The 19979-nt window shown below is 38.0% G+C and overlaps 1 protein-coding gene across 1 annotated transcript in view; it reads left to right on the forward strand.

Annotated features, from left to right (window-relative positions):
* Positions 1-19724, forward strand: part of LOC126470338 (serine proteinase stubble) — a 523216-nt gene extending 503492 nt beyond the window's left edge. Inside the window, exons 8-9 of the mRNA XM_050098167.1 lie at positions 13965-14090; positions 19079-19724. Of these exons, the coding sequence (XP_049954124.1) occupies positions 13965-14090; positions 19079-19237 (285 nt within the window). The 3' untranslated portion in view covers positions 19238-19724. The remainder of the gene's footprint in view (positions 1-13964; positions 14091-19078) is intronic.
* Positions 19725-19979: the final 255 nt, after the last annotated feature.

A 19979-nucleotide genomic window follows, 5' to 3' on the forward strand; every position in this document is an offset into this window, starting at 1 on the left:
TTAATCTTTGTGCGTGCCAAGCCCTACCTTGGTCAGCAAGGTCGCCGGATCTCTCTCCAATTGAGAACGTTCGGTGTATTATGGGCACGGCCCTCCATCCAGATCTGGATTTCGACGATCTAACGCACCTATTGGACAGAATTTGGCACGATATCTCTCAGGAGGACATCCAACACCTCTGTCAATCAGTGTCAAGCCAAAGAACTGCTAGCAAAAGGACCAGATGTGGATGAAGGCATTAATGACTTGCTCAATTTCTGATACTCTTTCTTCTGAATAAATAAACCAATTTTTCTGAAATTGTAATCATTTGTTCGTCTGTACATGTATATCAGATCTGTCCCATTCAGATAATTCTTTTGTGGTGCTTTGTCTTCTTTTTTTTTTCTTTTTTTGCGAGTCTACATAGAGAGAAATTATCAATGGAATAAAATGAGAGAAATCAGAGGACATTAAACGAGTAATTCATTAAGTGAAAGGACATGATACTCTAATAACCATGGCGGATTGGAACAGGTAGTACGGTAAGGAATAGAAGAAAAAGTTATGAGAGAATATGGACTTTGTAGGAGTAATGTGAGAAGAGAAAGCCTATTGAGCTTTCTGATAAATTTTAGCTCTTAGTGGCAAATACGGTGTTCAAAAATCACAAGAGGAGGAGGTATACTTGGAAAAAGCCTGGAGACATGGGAAAATTCCAGTTGGATTACTTCAGAATCAGGGATTCGAAATCAGGTACTGGATTGAGTGGATATGTATTCACATTGCAATTTAGTAATGATGAAGAGTAGTCTGAAGTTTCTAAATCTACAGCCATACCTACTCAGCACACCACTGTGAAGAGTATGGTAGAAGGTATGTGCCACTGTACAATTTGTTGGGGCTTATTCTCTGTTCTATTCGCATATGGAGCTTGGGCAAAATGATTGTTTAAATTCCTCTTTGTGTGCTGTAATTACTATGATCTTGTCCTGAGAATCCCTGTGGCAGTGATCCCCTTTTACTCCAGTGTACCAAAGATAAACACTGCAACTTCAGTATATCACATAAAAGCAATGTGAAATGTAGATTAAAACACATGAAGTTTAAGAGACTCATTGGAAATATTAATGTGGAAATAAGTGGGAAACTGGAGAACTGAGGACTGACAAGAGGCATTTGAAGTTCTCTAAGGCTATAGATCTGCAATTCCAAATACAGGAACCACAGTATATAATTTGATAAGACAAATATAGTTACAAGTAATGTAATTATGAAGAAACCTTTGCTTACAGAAGAAATAGTTCAATTGATCAACGAAACAATGAGGTACAAAAATGGTCAAGGAAAGGCAGGAATACAATATGATAAGTCACTTAGGATTGAAATAAATAGGAAGTGTAAGGAGAAATGCCACAATACCGGAAAGCAAATGATCATCAGAAAGATTGATTAAACAACTAGAAACGTCAAAACAACCATCATTAAAATTAAAAACAAGGGTGTTAACATCAAAAGTGGAATGGGAATTACTCTGCTACATGCAGAGCAGAGAATGGTTAAGTGGAAAGACTACATTGATGGCCTCTACAAGACAGAAGACTTGTTTGGTGTCATGCCTGAGGAATAAGTCAGAATCAATACAGAAGACATGGTGAATCTAGTATTAGAGTCAGTTTAATAGAGCTTTGGAAGACTTGCAGTCAAATAATAAGGAGGGACAGATGACATTACTTTGGGATTTCTGTGATCATTGGGTTGGGGGGGGAGGGGGGGGAGGGGAGGGGGGGGGGGGAGTGGCAACCAAGCAACTATTCAAGATGGAGTGTAGAATCTATGAGTCTGGAGATATTTCATCAGATGTTCAGGAAAACGTCACCCACTCACCCATACCATCTCAAAGATAGTAAAAACAGATAAGTGTGAGAACTATAGTACAATATCAGCTGAATGGATCATGCATTGATATTGCTGAAAGAATAGTATATAGAAAAATGGAAAAGAAAATTGAGGATATGTTAGATGACGATTGGTTTGGCTTTCAGAATGGTACAGATACCAGAGAGCAGTTTTGAAGCTGTTTTTGTTAATGGTAGCAAGACTTAAGAACAATCGAGACACATTTACAGGATCTTTTGTATCTAGAAAAAGTGTCTGACAGTTTAAAATGGAGCATGATGTTCACAATTTTAAGAAAAACAAGAGCAAACTATAGGGAAAGATGGATAATATACAACATATACAAGAACAAAGAGGGAACAATAAGAATGGAAGACCAAGAATGAAGGGCTCAGTTTAAAAATGGTGTAAGACTGGGTTGCAGTCTTTCACCCCTATTGTTTAATCTATATTTCAAAAAAGCAATGACAGAAATAAAAGAAAGGTTCAAGATTGAGATTAAAATTTAACGTAAAAAGTTATGAACAATAAGATTCACTGATGACACTGCTATCCTGAAACTGAAGAAGAAACACAGGACATGTATGGAAGGACATGTATGGAATGAACAGTGTAATGAAGATAACCTGAAGAAAGATGAGAGTAATGAGGGGTGGCAGAAATGAGATTAGCAATACACTTAACATCAAAATTGAGGACCACTAAGTAGATCAAGTTAAGGAATTCCTTTACCTAGGAAGCAAAATGACATATGATGGGTTGAGCAAGGAAGACATGAAAAAGTAGCTTAGTGTAGGCAAAGAGGACATTCATGACCATGAGAAGTCTGCTAGTATCAAACACTGGCCTTATGCTCAAGAAGAAATTTCTGAGAATGTATGTTTGGGGCACAGTACTGTATTGTAGTGAATGATGAACTGTGGGAAAATTGGAAAAGAAGAGAAACAAAGCAGTTTAGATGTAGTATTATAGAATCATGCTGAAAATTAGATGGACTGATAAAATAAGCAATATGGAGGTTCTCTGCAGAACTGGATAAGAAAGGAACATACAGAAAACACTGATAAGAAGGAGAGACAGGATTATAGGATATGTGTTAAGACATTAAGGAATAACTTCCATCATACTAGAGGCAACTGCAGAGGGCAGAAACTGTAGGGGAAGACAGATGTTGAAATACAGCTAACAAATAACTGAGGACATAGTGTGTAAATACTTCTCTGAGATGAAGGGGTTAGCACAAATGAGGCATTTGTGGTGGGCTGCAACAAGCCAGTCAGAAGACTGATGACTCAAAAAAAAAGAAAATCAATATCATTGTCCAAATCAAACCGAGCAGGTGGTGCTGTGATAAGACACTAGATTCATATTTGGGAGGACTGTTATTCAAATCCCCAATCAGCCACCCTGATTTAAGTTTTCTGTGGTTTCCATACATCACTTACAGTGAATTCCAGGATGGTCCTCTAAAAGGACAAGGCTCATTTCCTTGCCCATTCTGAATTTGTACTCCATCTGTAATGATTTTCATACAAGCAATGCTTACAGAATCATATAAAGTCTGGAATAAATTGATATAATGAAATATTTCAGATCAACCTATTATCTGCAATATCTGGTTTTTATTAGCCAAATATTTCATTCCTTCTTTAAAATCATGTTTTTGTAAATCAAGAAATTTGTGCTTGTCTCATGATACCAACAAAAGATGTTAAATTTTAGCCTGAGATAGTCAACAATTATCACAATCACTTATTATAAATATGTAACTATCACTTTTGTGTCTGCTGAAACTATACAATGGTCATTCTTTCATTGTTGTAGTTCAAATACTATGCAGGGTGTTCATTTTAACTGAAGATATTGAAAAGTCTCAAAAACTACACATTGGATCAAAAAAAGTTATAATTACAACTTGTTTGTATTGGAGGGGAACATCCAATGATACCATACTCCTTTTGTAGGTTGTGGTGAGGTGGGGGGGGGGGGCAACTTTAACTTCGAAATCTTCAATGGGAAGCCCTGTTTTTTATTACAACTTATGATTCCAAGGCAAATCTACATATGTTTTGTCTGAAGCATTTCTTCATTTTGCCACAGATACCATCATAATTTATGAAACATTACTCAATGGCCATTGAATATCCAATAGCACATAGGACTCCACCTACACATCTTTCATTGAAAGATCTCAAAAACTCACTTTGGATAAAAAAAAATTATAATTCCAACTTGCTTGTCTCAGAGGGGGATACGCCACCCCACCATGTGCATGGGTGGTTGTGGGACAACTTTGAAATCTTCAATGGGAGCCCCATTTTTAACTGCAGATTACAGTTCTATGGTAAAATCTACATACACTACTGGCCATTAAAATTGCTATACCACTTAGATGATGTGCTACAGACATGAAATTTAACCGACAGGAAGAAGATGCTGTGATATGCAAATGATTAGCTTTTCAGAGCATTCACACAAGGTTGACGCTGGTGGCAACAACTACAACGTGCTGACATGAGGAAAATTTCCAACTGATTTCTCATACACAAACAGCAGTTGACCGGCATTGCCTGGTGAAGCATTGTTGTGATGCCTTGTGTATCATTCTTTCCAGTTAAACCATCAAGAATCATATGTAAAGTCTAAATATTTTGGTTTGAACATTCACACAACATTGAATACTAACTTAAATAACATATTCACTGGGATCTGATGATAATGCTTAACAGTTACAAGTAAAATTAAGTTGCAAATTCAAGAAACAGTACATCCTGAAAGAAGCATTATCATAGCTGATGACTACTGTGAAGTACATATATAAATCAAAACAAGAAAAAAGAGTACACTGATGAAAGATAGTGCCATGAAATATTGAAGACACTGATTTGGCAAGGGGAAGCTTCATCATGACATCATATGGCTGCATATGCCTACAGCTGTCATGATTATTTTTGTTCCAGTATTACATCTTTTTCTCTCTCCTCCAAACCCACCACCACCTGCCCCCCATCCCTGCCCCAGACAGTAATCTTAAACCATGTGATTTTTTCCCAACAGGGAGGACAATCATAAAAGGACATTTCTTTCAGGGAATATTGTGGCAAATGTATGCTAAAACTAGATTTGGTGGCAACTTTTGAAATTGTACGAAAAGATTGGAGAAGTATGTTACTCTTAATGTTCCCTATATCAATGGGAAAATGACTGATTATACAATAAAAGTCTTGTCTTGTAATCTTTAAATCTAGCTAACAACCGACAGAAGCTAGTAAATTTTCTGAATTTGCAATTCCTTTATTTCCAATCAATAATGCTTATGTGATGACAGTAGTTAATTATTATGAAGTGAACAGCCCAATTTATACAGAAACCGTGGTAGGCTGTTGAACTGTTGACGAAGATGAAATCATCTGTTCAAATCTATAGCAAATGTGCTTAGCTGGAGACACAATAGTAAGACAGTGTAATTGGCACAGTTCAGTATTTAATATAGAAAGTTAAAAAAAAGTAGGAAATACAAGAGTCAAATTGTAAGATGAACACATTTTAAGACAGTCCTCTTGCAGAATCAGCAGAAGAATCCACCCTGCCCCACAAACTTCTTTGTTTTTGGAAACTACAAAACCAAGTAATGCTTATATAAACATTCACCTGTCACTGTTCCAGTGAAGGGTTGTGTAACTAGCTTTTAGTACTGAATGAGGTGAAAAACACACCCAAACATTGTCATTTGTAAGGTATTACAAAAATAATTTTGCATTAGGCAAATTGCCACATAGTGTGTAATGAAGTGAAATGTGATGCTCGTGTACAAATTTAATGGAATATATACTAAAATAATAAATTAACATAAAAATAGAGAGTGATGATGGTCGAAGTAGAGAGGATATAAAATGTAGACTGACAATAGGAAGGAAAGCGTTTCTGAAGAAGAGAAATTTGTTAACATCGAGTATGGATTTAAGTGTCAGGAAGTCGTTCCTGAAAGTATTTGTATGGAGTGTTGCCATGTATGGAAGTTAAACATGGACGATAAATAGTTTAGACAAGAAGAGAATAGAAGCTTTCGAAATGTGGTGCTACAGAAGAATGCTGAAGATTAGATGGGTAGGTCACATAACTAATGAGGAGGTGTTGAATAGGATTGGGGAGAAGAGCAGTTTGTGGCAAAACTTGACTAGAAGAAGGGATCAGTTGGTAGGACATGTTCTGAGGCATCAAGGGATCACCAATTTAGTATTGGAGGGCAGTGTGGAGGGTAAAAATCGTAGAGGGAGACCAAGAGATGAATACACCAAGCAGATTCAGAAGGATGTAGGTTGCAGTAGGTACTGGGAGATGAAGAAGTTTTTGCACAGGATAGAGTAGCATGGAGAGCTGCATCAAACCAGTCTCAGGACTGAAGACCACAACAACAACAGAGAGTTATATAAAACATTGACCCAATGGGAAGGATAAAAGGCTGAGTCAGATGTAGGAGGATGACAGAGGAAGGAAATTAGTTGTTGTTGTTGCTGCTGCTGCTGTTGCTGTACAAAATAAGTGTTATGAAGTGTGACTGGTTGGTGATTGTAGTTTGTGTTGTAAAAGTCTTTCTTGAGACTGAGAAGCGTAAGTCCATAACTCACCATGGTTTTAGAAATCATCACTCATGCAAGACTCAGCTTGCCCTTTTCTCACATGATGTACTGTGAACTATGGATGAAGGACAACAGACATATTTTGTATGTTATGGAATAAGTTCACAGATATGTGAGTTGCTTGAAGCCTTCTTAAGTAAGAGAATCCAGTATCTTATCCTCAATGACAAGTGTTCACCAGAGATGAGGGTATTGTCAGGAGCCCCAGGGAAGTATGATAAGACTGCTGTTGTTCTCTATATACATAAATGATTTGGTAAACAGGGTGGACAGCAATCTGCAATTGTTTGGTGATGATGCTGTGGTGTGCAGTAAGATGCCAAAGTTGACTTACGGTAGGAAGATACAAGACAACTTGGACAAAATTTCTTTTTGGTGTGACGAATGGCAGCTAACTCTAAATGTGGTAAAACGGAAGTTAATGCATTTTATCCATAGTGCATACTGTCGAACTCTATGACTGTTCCTTTATAGGGTGTAGAAAAATAAGTTCTTCGACCACAGCTCACATGTTTGTATGTATAGTGTATTTCACGAGTGCGCATCGTAAAAGTGAAGTATGAAGCTAATCTTGGTAAAACTGAAATATGGACGTGAAATGATAATAAGTGTGTAACTAAGTGGCAAAACTGTCACCACAGCATAACTGTAATAATGGTGCTTCATCTTTATTGATCTCCAACAGTATGAACATGAACATGAATGTATAAACACCTGAGGATTGGCGCAAGGCCGAAACCAGTCGTCTGACAAATAAACAACCTTTTATTGTGACTGGTAGCGGATATTTTTCTACACCCTAGTGAGTTAATGCATATGTGTAGGAAGAACAAATCTGTAGTGTTCAGATGCACTATTACTAGTGTCTTCCTTGAGACATGCAAGTTGTTTAAATATCTGTGTATAGCACTGCAAAATGATATGAAATGGAGCGAACATGTGAGGACTGTGGTAGGGAAGGTGAATGATCAGCTGTAGTTTACTGGGAGAATTTCAGGGAAGAGTGGTTCACCTTTATAGGAGACTGTATACAGGATGCTGGTGTGACATATTCTTGAGTACTGCTTGAGTATTTGGGATCCGTACTAGGTTGGAATGAAGGAAGACAATGAAGCAATTAACAGACAGGCTGCTGGATTTGTTACCAGTAGGTTTGAACAACATATAAGGGTTACAAAGATGCTTTGAGTATTCAAATGGGAATCCCTGAAGGGAAGGCAACATTCTTTTCGAGAAAAACTATTCAGAAAATTTAGAGAACTAGCATTTGAAGCTGACTGCCAAAGGAATCTACTGATGCCAACATACATTGTGCTTAAGGACCATGAAGGTAAGACATGAGAAATAAGGGCTCATATGCAGGCAGAGAGATGGTCATTTTTCCCGTGTTCTATTTGTGAGTAGAACAGGAAAGGAAATGACTAGTAATGGTTCAGGGCACCCTCTGCCATGCTTTGTACAGTGGCTTGTGAGTATGTTTGTAGATGTAGATGTAGAAGTACATGCCTAAATACAAGCTTACTGCCTGACAAAAAAGTGAAGCCCATATGAGACATGGGTGGATGTCAGTGTAACTTCCTACGTGTACACACTGTTGGTGGGTATGTATATTATTAGAGAAGCAATTCCCTGTGACAGGTAGTACAGCCACCAGAGTGTATTACTGTTGTTTGTATTTAGTCTTGTTCCCAGACGTGGTAGGTTATATGAGGAATATGAACGGTCTCAGATGTTCGATGGTCACTGTGAAGGAGACAGAGGTGCCGCGTGCATGCATGAAGTAGCATTATCAGCACATGAGAGAGTTTGAAAGTGGCCTCATCATGGATTTCCATTTGGCTAACTGGTCGAACTGTGCAGTATCCAGATTTGTGAGGTATTCAGATGTGACAATGGCCTAATGTATGGCTCCATGGGTATGTGAGGTCAGACACATTCATCATCAAGATTCTGGGTGACCATGTCTGACCACTACAAGTGAGGATCAATATATTTTGCACCAAGCACAGTGCATCCCCTTCACATATGTGCCTGCCACCTGAGAACAAGTAATAGACGTCCTGCAACATGTTGTGTCATCCAGCTTCAGTGGTCGAAGACTAGAAGCGGCCAGACTAGGGAATTATTGTCCCATACAGAGCCTGCTGTTAACACCACAACACAAACGGCTGTGTTTGGAGTGGTGGTGTGTCCAGGAAGCATGAACTGATGAGTGGCTTTGCGCTATGTTGAGAGATGGCCTGCAGTTTTGCATTACCCCAGATGATCATCGTCAGTGAGTATGGAAGCGACATGGTTAGAGATTCTGTTCTTCCAATCGTTAGGAGAGGCACAGAAGTAATTCTCCTAGGGCTGATTGTTACAACACATGCTCCATGGGCAGGAGCATTTATAAGTACTCAGGGCCTCATCTCAGAGAGGTGGTGGTGAGGGGAGCTGATGTCATGCACACTAGTACTCTGGAGGCAGAAGCAAACAGATTTGCCTCTGCCTGTTTAGATATTGTGGATGTGTAAATGTGACAGCAATAAAAAGCTCATTACAAGAAACATATCTGTTCAGTGACAGAGATGGACGCCCACAGTGCCTGATGTGTCACAAAATGCTTGTTTCTGGAAAGAAATACAATTTACAGCATCATTACAACTGCCTTCATGCAATAGGCTATGACTGAATAGAAGGGTGTGCTTGCAAGTAATTTGATTTCCAATTTGAAGGTCAACATACAGGAAGATTTTTAAGTTAAAACATATTGTGACTGAGGAGTATTTTTACTCATTTTAGGTAATACTGCTGAAGGAAACCTAAATGAAGCTGTAATTCATGCAAATTAGAAAGTAGCTCCCACTGTAGCACTGAGTGGCAAACCATTCTCTTTGAGATCTTGCATTAAATCATGTCTGGCAGCATTAGCAGAATGCATAGTTCCAAGGAAATTAGGAACTTCAAAGGCATTTGTCTCTCAAAACAAATGGTGTCCCATTGAATCCTTGACATGGGAGCTGATTTGGAGGCACAACTCAGGAATAACACCCAGAGTTTCACAGTTTTTCCTCTCACACTCTATGAGAGCACAGATATATCTGAATGTGCTCAATCTGCTTTCTTTTATGTAGTGTGGATGTGCAACTGCATGTAATGGAGGAGTTGCTAGATATGGTACCACTGGATTACATGACAACAGGGCTCAAAATTTTTGAAGCTGTGTGTGACTCAGCAGACAGCATGAATTTGCTGTGGGAAAGCCTTCATTTTGTGGCCACAGCCAGTGTTCCACAAATGGCTGGCAAGATTTCGTCTCTCACTTAAAAAATAAATTTAAGAGTGACTTCGGAAAGGGCATCTACAGTGTACAGTGTTTATTTCATCTGGAGGCATTGTGTGCTGAGACTGAGGAACTTTGTGATGTAATGGAAATTGTGGTGACCTGCGTGAATTCTGTACAAAGGTACAGTGTCAGCCATCATCAGTTCAAAGGGTCTGTTCATGATAATGAATCTGTATGTGGAGTTATGCCTTACCAGTGCATAGTTCAGAGTATAAGCATAAGTAAGGTTCTTCAAGGTTCTTTTTTGCTTTGTGGTTGATATAAAAATGAACTTAAATGCACTAAATGCATCGTTACAGAGGGAAGATTTTTGATAGTACAAATGCAAGACAAACTCAGGACATTCAAAGATAAGTTCTGTTTATATTAAAGACAAATGAGGAACGGAAACCTTGATTCTATACCTTTACCTGCCCTGTTCCCATTTAAAACTACAAATGCATAATTAATCAGCTAATAGCTAGTTGTGGTTCCAAAAACTGAACTTTTAAGAGAAGGAATATCAGTTGTTTGGTACTCCTTTTTCAGGTTGCCTGATTCTGTGACATCTAAAACTAGCTTGCAAAATTCAACATTTTTAAAGGACATGTACTACAGTTGTTTAAATGTGCCTTAAAATTTAAAGACAGAAACATACAAAGTAACACAGGAATACAACTGTGATTATGTGCATGTTAAGATCAACATATGTATTATGAGGAGTTATTTTCTGAAATGACGAGAATTAAAAACAAATACAGATAATTGCTTCAGGACCCTACAGTAAAGAGTATGCTGTGCATCATTGCAGTAAATCAGGTATCACCTGACAAAAGTGCACTTGTCTCGCAAAGGATCTGTAAATCAATCAATTTGTTGTTAGATGTGCAATGGATACTCATTAATTTGCTCTGCTCACCATTTCCACACAGCCAGTTCATCCCTTACCAGCTGTTACATGTCCATGGCCCTCAGTTTTTTACTCTGACTAATTTCATGGAGATTAAATTAGAGGGAGTTCACATACAGCCATGCCTGAGGCAGGATTTTGAGTGCAGCTGCAGTTTCTCATCACATCAGGCCCCAGTCTGCCCCTTCACTTGTACACATGTTTGCTGCAGCCCAGGGCTGAGAGGTAGTGCCTCACAGGCAAGTGAACACTCTCCCCAGCTCACTGGCAAGTGCTCGAGTTGGAACAGCCTGTCCTGCTGGGATCATTGGTGTGGGGAACCATTGTATATGATTTCAGGTCACAGATAGTAATTTACTGAAGGAACTCTGGCAGTACAACAATATGTCATGGACATCCTGTGTTCTAATGTGTTACCTCTATTGCAACATTCACAGGATACTGCTCATCCACATATGGCACATGTACCTGCGAACTGGTCCTAATAGAATGTGTGGAAAACTATCTTTGATGTCAACTCTGTTCCATTGCCAGTACCAAGGATATCAATACCAGCTGAAATATCTGTGGACCAACCTACCACAGGAGAAAATACAACAGTTTTATGACAACTTCCCAACTGAAGCAGTGCATGCACCCAGATCAGAGGGGGTGCAATCTCATACTGGAAAGTGGGCTCATACTGCTAAGTTCTTCGTTAACTCTGCTTGATATTGTAATTGCTGAAATAGCATCACATGCCTCTCAGGTCATGAAGTTTGATTATGTTTTCTCCTTCTCTTCTCGGCACTTCATATAATATAATCAGTACATACTCATTTCATAAATAATATTTACATAAGGCACCCAGTTTCACAAAAATCCTGGGCCCCACACTGTACATGGCTGCTGAAAATAAACACCTATCAATATAACCACTGTTTCGCTATACACACTAGCATAAATTTGCCCTCTCCCTCACAATTTCTCTCGCCCATCCTGACAAAAAAGTGGCCCATAATAAGACAGTTCATTACAAAAACAAGAATAACTTGTGAATCTGAAGTTTAGATTACAATTTGTACAGTATTTAACACCTTTCTCACATCACTTTTTGCTGTGTAGCTAACAAGGCAAAAAAATTAAAAGATTCTTTTGACAATATTTTACTGCGCATATAAGAAAGACATGTGAGGCAATTCTGACCCTATGGCTTATCTTAGAAGCTATATTAAGAAAAGGCAAACCTACATTTCTAGCATTTGTAGACTTAGAGAAAGTTTTTGACAATGTTGACTGGAATACTCTCTTTCAAATTCTGAAGGTGACAGGGGCAAAATAAAGGAAGCAAAAGGCTATTTACAATTTGTACAGAAACCAGATGGCAGTTATAAGAGTCAAGGGACATGAAGGAGAAGCAGTGGTTGGGAAGGGAGTGAGACAGGGGTGTAGCCTCTCCCTGATGTTATTCAATCTGCAAGCAGTGAAGGAAACAAAAGAAAAATTCGGAGTAGATATTAAAATCCATGGAGAAAAAATAAAAACTTTAAGGTTCGCCAATGACATTGTAATTCTGTCAGAGACAGCAAAAGACTTGGAATAACAGTTGAACAGAATGGACAGTGTCTTGAAAGGAGGGTATAAGATGAACATTAACAAATGCAAAACGAGGATAATGGAATGTAGTTGAGTTAACTCAGGTGATGCAGAGAGAATTAGATTAGGAAATGAGATGCTTAAATTAGTAAAGGAGTTTTGCTATTTGGGGAGAAAAATAACTGATGATGGTCGAAGTAGGGAGGATATAAAATGTAGACTGCCAATGACAAAGAAAGCGTTTCTGAAGAAGAGAAATTTGTTAACATCGAGTATAGATTTACGTGTCAGGAAGCCGTTTCTGAAAGTATTTGTGTGGAGTGTAGCCATGTACGGAAGTGAAACATGGACGATAAATAGTTTGGACAAGAAGAGAATAGAAGTTTTTGAAATGTGGTGCTGCAGAAGAATGCTGAAGATTAGATGGGTAGATCACATAACTAATGAGGAGTATTGAATAGAATTGGGGAGAAGAGAAATTTGTGGCACAATTTGACTAGAAGAAGGGATCGGTTGGTAGGACATGTTCTGAGGCATCAAGGAATCACCAATTTAGTATTGGAGGTCAGTGTGGAGGGTAAAAATCGTAGAGGGAGACCAAGAGATCAATACACTAAGCAGATTCAGAAGGATGTAGGCTGCAGAATGCACTGGGAGATGAAGCAGCTTGCACTGGATAGAGTAGCATGGAGAGCTGCATCAAACCAGTCTCAGGACTGAAGACCACAACAAGAGCAACAACATAAAAAAGACATGAAACTGGGATGTTGTTGTTGGTTGTTGGTATGTTTAAGGGGGACTAAACAGCGAAGGTCATCAGTCCCAAACTGGGATGCATGAAAAGTGTAATCTGTAGTAAACACAATAATGTCCTTATCTACGACATTAAGAAGTGCAAGATTTCTCATGCACAGAATAAAAAGTTAACACTTTGGTCCACTTGCAGTAAATTTCTACATAAAAAAATCTATATACTCTATTGAAGGTTAAGATTTCTATTCTTGCCTGTTCATTCCTGTGGATTAATTTCATTTTTATGTGGTACATCATGCAGCCCCTCAAAACTCTTCAGTTTGGTTCTGTTTCTCATAGTTATATTTCCAGATTGTGTCCTATCTTCATCGGATTAAGGCAGCATTTTTAGTTTTTATTCAATTTGTCCTTGCATTTATATCTCTTCCAAAACACTTCTGCTTCAGCTTTAACTGTTGGCATGAATTTTCACCCTCTCTCTCAGTCTACACCATTTCTATTGCTGTACAATTCATGACAGCGCTGGATCATACAAGTCAAGAAGAATTTCTCATGTCAGTTCTGTTCTTCTCAATCAAATGGACCTCGTGCTCTTGTTCCATTTTTCATGTTTCCTTCTCAGATGATCCTCATCCTTGGATTCACTTGATGTAAACATTTACCCTTCATAAAGGGCTATTTATTTTTGTTGAATTTTCTTACAACATGGATTACCTTTATCTGATGCTAGAAATGTTAGAAATCAACGTTCAGAATACACAAAAGTATTAGGCTATTGGGGCAAGCAGCTCTCATGAAATATTAGCATTTATACTTAAATTTTTCTTTAGCAATAGATAGAATAATATTGAAAGCAACATGTTGCAAATGTAATTACTATAATCAGATTTGTTTGTCACAGGTCTCAGTTCCAATTGTAAGCAACGACAAATGCAAGTCAATGTTTCTCCGTGCTGGTAGACATGAGTTCATTCCAGAAATATTCTTGTGTGCAGGCTATGAAAATGGAGGACAGGACTCCTGCCAGGTCAGTATACCATCCAACACTGTTACTGACATGAAGAACAAGGAAACAGGAATAAGCACCATATATGAATTATTAACTGTACTATAGTGGTTTCATTTCTTGTTTTTTTTTTCATATCTACCCCATAAGAGTCATCTTTCTACCATTTTTGTTCCAATATTTACATTATAAGCTAATGGGATTTATTTACTTTATTATCAGACAATAATCAAATGATGCCTCATCTTCATACATGTGGAGATGTTTCAGTATGATCAGAAACCTTCATTTGTGAAGAATGCAACCCTTTATTGAATTTTGTTACTTCTAAAAATAACAGTAAAAGTGTGTTGACAGTGAATGTACTATGTTTAGAAACATTAATAATGTAGTATGTTTAGAAACATTAATAGTAAATCTTCATTTTTGTTCATTACAATATATTAGTACTTCTAAGGGCATCATACGAACAACACACTCTTCACTAACACAGTCTATTCTGTTTTCCTAGATCATGTTTACTTTGTAGTTGTAGGTCAAATACATCTGTACTGATAATTTCATTATAATAATATGTAATATTTGTAATTGAAGAAACATATCCATTTCCACAGGCTCAGTTGCGATATGATAGGGGATAGTGAGAAGTGACGATGGGTTAAAAGGAAAAACAATGAGAAGTGCAAGTAGGAACTGAAAGGAATGTGTGAAAGGAGATAGGGAAAAATTAAAGAGATAGGAAAAGATGAAAATACAATATACATAAGTTGAGGGAATTCTTGGTGAGGATGTCCATTGCAAAATGTAAGGAGCAGATGAGTGGGATTAATACACACTTCATCGCCTAATATGGATATACAACAACACACATGTAAACAGTATGACAGCATACAGATGACTGACAACATCAAAGATTCTCCCCTTATGCAAACTCAACCACTGATCAAAGAGTTTAATTATCTTGCATTTGCATTACCAATGATGAGGTCCCAACGTAGTCCACCACTTTACATCCCCAGTGGGCAAGTAGAGCACCGGGGGAGGAGGTGGCCAGAGGTCACATCTGTGTATACCATGTTGCATAGGAGCACATGACCAACTGTGCCATAGCTGGCTGCTATGCAGATCACAACTGGACTGTATATTGGCAAGAGAGAAGAAAAAAGTCTGATGTTGTGAGTTTTTCCCCATCTCCATACAGGTGATACAGGCTGAGGTGGGGCAGAAGCTGGTGAGGATGGTCATAGCAGCATTCCCAGTCTGCATTGAGATCACCATGTTGCTGTGGGGGAATGCTGGGTTGCAGAAGTGATAGGGTAGTGGGTGCAGTTCCATCAGGCTCTGCTTGTTTGCTTAGAGGCAAGTGTTTTGTCCTGTGAGCCATGATGGTTAGGAACCTGTCAACTGATAATCTTGATGTAAAAGTGGCCAGTCTGATGCCACTGAGTAGATTGCAGCTGTGCAAAAACTGTCTGGAAAGAAAACTGTTGTCAAACTTTCATTTCTCATGCTGTGCATTGACCAAGCAACTTGTTGTAGAAGGGATTCTATGTGCAGTTTCGTATTGAATACTACTCTGTTGAATCATCACATGTGAGTGCCAAAGGACAGGGGGATCACACCAGAAGGATACATGCACACTGCCAGAAGTACTCACCATACTGGCCTATGTCTGCAATGGAATAGATATTACATCCTGTCTCATCTGTATGTGAGTGTCTGCTGCTGACTCTATGATGGTTTCTGTCTCATATCTGTGGATCATGCAGGAAGCTGCCTGTAGACTAGTGTCCTCTACAGGCAGCTGCATATAAAGTGGTGAACTACTGATGATGGAGTGTTCAGATTCTCTGCTACTAGTTTGTATAAGGGTTCCTCATGACAAATCTGGGGAGATGTGAGCAACAAAGGAAACACGTGATGAAGAGCTGTTCTCAAACATCAGTGAACGAAAACTGCCATGAAAATTTTTCACATAGACGAAGATCTATGGCTTTGTACACTGCAGGTGACAACATGAAAATCTTCTCACTTGGTTCAGCTGCCTGGGTCCTTCGTGAGCTTATGAATGCATTGACTGGGCTGTAATCAATGTGGAAAGAGTGGTAAAATTACATGGGTTGCTGCTGTGTAGACATACAGTAGGTATGCGGAATATTGACACATTTAAGTTAGCACTAAAATCAATGAGAAGGTCAGAAGTCCACACACACTGTTCATGTACATGTGCATCATTACTGTAGTCCATGCAATGGCATGACAGAATGTCATTTTGTGTTTCGCATATACTGCAGGCCGATCTGGGTACTGAAAAACATTATACAAAGCACCATGAGAGTCTCTTTCTTGTACCTGTTGTTCACAAGAGTACCAGTTGTGGGATGGCTCCATAGTCATAGTGAAGACAGTCAATCAGTGTACACTGATTAAGATGGAGTAGCTGTTGTTGTTCACTGCAGGATCACCACTGTATTCCTGGTGGAAATGCTCATAGTGAAATTCAGAGAGCAGATGGATGGAATTCACTGGCACTTCATTGCTTAATATGTAGATACAACAAGATGCATGTACACGATACAATAACATACAGCAGACTGACATCATCAAAAATATTCTCCTTGCAGAAACTCAACCACTGAGCAAAGATTCTTATTGATCTGCACTTTCTTTATCAATGGTAAGGTCCCCACAAAGTAGCAGAGAAACTAATGAAACCCTATTATTGAAAAAAAATCCAACAGTTGGGAAAATAGGGGGGAGAATGTATTTTTAACACTTGAGTGGGTGCGCCATTTTTTATAAGATGAGCACGCATGTGGCGCATTTTGTACACATGTAATGAATAGTTGTCTTTATGTTACCAAGGTAAACATGTAAGAGCAAAATCACAGTTTAATCTTAGTTTAACTAAAGAATGGTAAAACGGCATACATTATAAGAGCTAAATCACTGTTACTTAAACAATAATCAAATAAATCTTATATCACTCTGATGCCACATACAAGTGTTACCCCACAGTGACGACCCACTTGAAGCATTTAACTGCAGAGCTGAAATAGATCCCTGCCAACTGCATATTTAATTACTAATTATCTCATAGATAACTGCCTCAATATGGGATTTTCTTGCATGGATCGCAAATTTTTTTCTGACTTAGGTTGCTGTTTATTCTAAGTTAATGCTGCTCATTTAAACTTATGACAGCACAACTTATTACCCTGTTAACTGAAGCAATACTGAAGGAATAGGTATGGATTCACAATCGTAAAACAACAGTGGAACAGAACAAGAAAATGTTATTTGTGATTGGCACATTTTATACACAGGTGCACCCATTTAAGGGTTAATGGAGAGGAGTCCAGAATTATGTCAGGATGTGAGGAATTTTGAAGGGTAAATTATTGAATTTGATATTGAGGGAAACTAATAGAGGGCAGAGGATCTAAATGGCTCATTTGGCTTTGCAGTTACTCAGATCCCTTGAATCATGTTGTGGAGTATACTCAGCAAACTGGGTACTGGGTTTCTCAACTGTACATACTTCTATGTATACCCGTGTGCTCAGCCACTTTGGGTGCGCTCATTCCTATATGAAAAGCCCTGCAATGAATGCAAGTTAGTTATGAGACAACTTGTTTGGTTTCCCATCTCACTCTACCTTTGATATTGTAGAAAATACCAGTGGTGGGACTAGAGTAAGTAGTAGTCAGTGGGAGCATGGGGGCAGGTTTCATAGTGAGAATGATTGCAGGGGTAAGAATTTTGGGGCAAATATAATTATCATATACTTTCATAAGGATCTGATAGAGGTTAGGAGGGCAACACACAAAGCATCCATTGGGTAGTGCCTATCAGTCAGCATCTATGTCACGGATGTGGCTAATGCCTATAAGGCAGTATCCATGCCATGGATGTAACCAGCTTCTATACATCATACACTAAAATTAGATCAATATGACCTAACACCACTTCCACTGCCACCAGAGTGGGCTTCCACTAGCAATCAAATCTTACCCCCAGCTTTCAACTCTGCAATGCTTTATTGCAAAAACTTGTAATCCAAACCTTGACTGTATCTAACATTCCAGCCTCACTACAGTGTAAATATTTTGTTGGTCCAGAACGGATTGACTGTGAGAACACACCCAAGTACCACCAATTAGCTTGTATGTTTTGTCCAATATTCTATTACTGATACCAAGCTTGCCCTTTTCTTTACCCTCCTTTATCCCAATTTTATATTCAGTTTCTTGTAGTGTAGATTTAATCTTTGACTTATGCATTACCAACAGATTATTATTATGGGTCCTCTGATATTTAAATCATGGATAGTTACTGTCTATTCATTTCCTGTAATTTATGTCTTTCCATGTCTGGGATAGGGGCCATTTTTTCCTTCTCTTTAGAAGCTGTGCCTATACCTTCAGCCTGATGAAAAAAATTAGAAAATTCTTAAATATTGACAGCCAGTCATAGTTCAATATTTGTGTGTGGCTTTTTATCCACTTATCCAGATTACTCTACTTAGGAGCCTTATCAGTGGATACTTCTTGGTCACAAATTACATAATACTCACTCTTTCTTATCACTTTAAAAGTAGGCTGTTAACATATTGAAAATATAAACTTTTTTTCTAATTAAAGGAATTACATTTATCTGTTACTACCAAATAAGCAAACTGTCTTCATAATTTCCAAGCTACAGCTATGTGATAGAGACTCACTAATGTGTCTAATATGCACAATATTTTATTATAAACAATAACAAATTTTTATTGCAAGTAATGTGTTAACTGATTTTGTGAATCTTTGAAATGACACATAACATTAATGTGTAAGCACTTTGCAAAGATTATAAGCCATAAAAAATTGTGCTTTCTTCTCAAGTAGAAAACATAAGTCTGAAAAATTATTACTTGACTATTAGCAAACCACAATTATTTTGTATGCTCTGCTCACTTTTTTTATCACAATGAAACCCAGACAAGCCAAAACAATTTCTGTTGACAGGGTGATTCTGGTGGCCCACTACAAGTTCGTGGTAAAGATGGGCATTACTTTCTAGCAGGAATCATCAGTTGGGGCATTGGATGTGCTGAAGCCAACCTGCCTGGAGTTTGCACACGGATATCAAAATTTGTACCATGGATACTTGAAAATGTGACATAGTTCCTCATACTTGTTATTGAGCCAGCTTTCTTGAAAAATAACTCTGCCAGTACTGTGAAAGTTCCAGAAATATCATTGAATCACGGTCAGAACAGTAGACCATCAACGCAAAGGAAATCTGACACAACAACTATGATTAGGTTTAATGATGCAATTTACTTTTCATGGACTCATTGGACATTACCAAAAGTGATGAAGCATCATGCCACATGAACTGTCAATTTGTGTTTTTGCTTTACACTGTTGGAAATGTGTCAACCACATAATGTGAATGTTGTAACAAATGAGCTCAGAGTAATTTGTGCTATGAATGTTTTGTGTAATGTCTTATCTTTGAGTTAACACACAAAGGATTCAAATCAAATGATGGTCAAAACATAAAAGGAGAGAGACCATACTTGCTGCCCTAGGGAGAAAATATTTTTTAAAGCCAAAGACATAGCTTTTATTTACTTCTATTTATAAAAATAAAGTTTATTATACAATTTTTTTATTGTTATTAATGTTTAATAACCCATAAAACACTATTCCTTTCATTTGCTTTTAACTACTGACATTGAGCAATACAGACGGAGAGAAAACAAAAATGATATAAAATAAAAATACAAAAACCGAAGTGTAGCTAAAAGTGTATATTGTGGATACAAAATCAAAACAAGACATTACAAGCTTCAGACTAAAATGCAGCTGTAGCATTCAAAATGCAATCAACAAAAGATTACTATTTATGAAGATATACATG

Source organism: Schistocerca serialis, chromosome 1 (genome assembly GCF_023864345.2).
Source record: "Schistocerca serialis cubense isolate TAMUIC-IGC-003099 chromosome 1, iqSchSeri2.2, whole genome shotgun sequence".
In the NCBI taxonomy this organism is placed as follows: Eukaryota; Metazoa; Arthropoda; class Insecta; order Orthoptera; family Acrididae; genus Schistocerca; species Schistocerca serialis.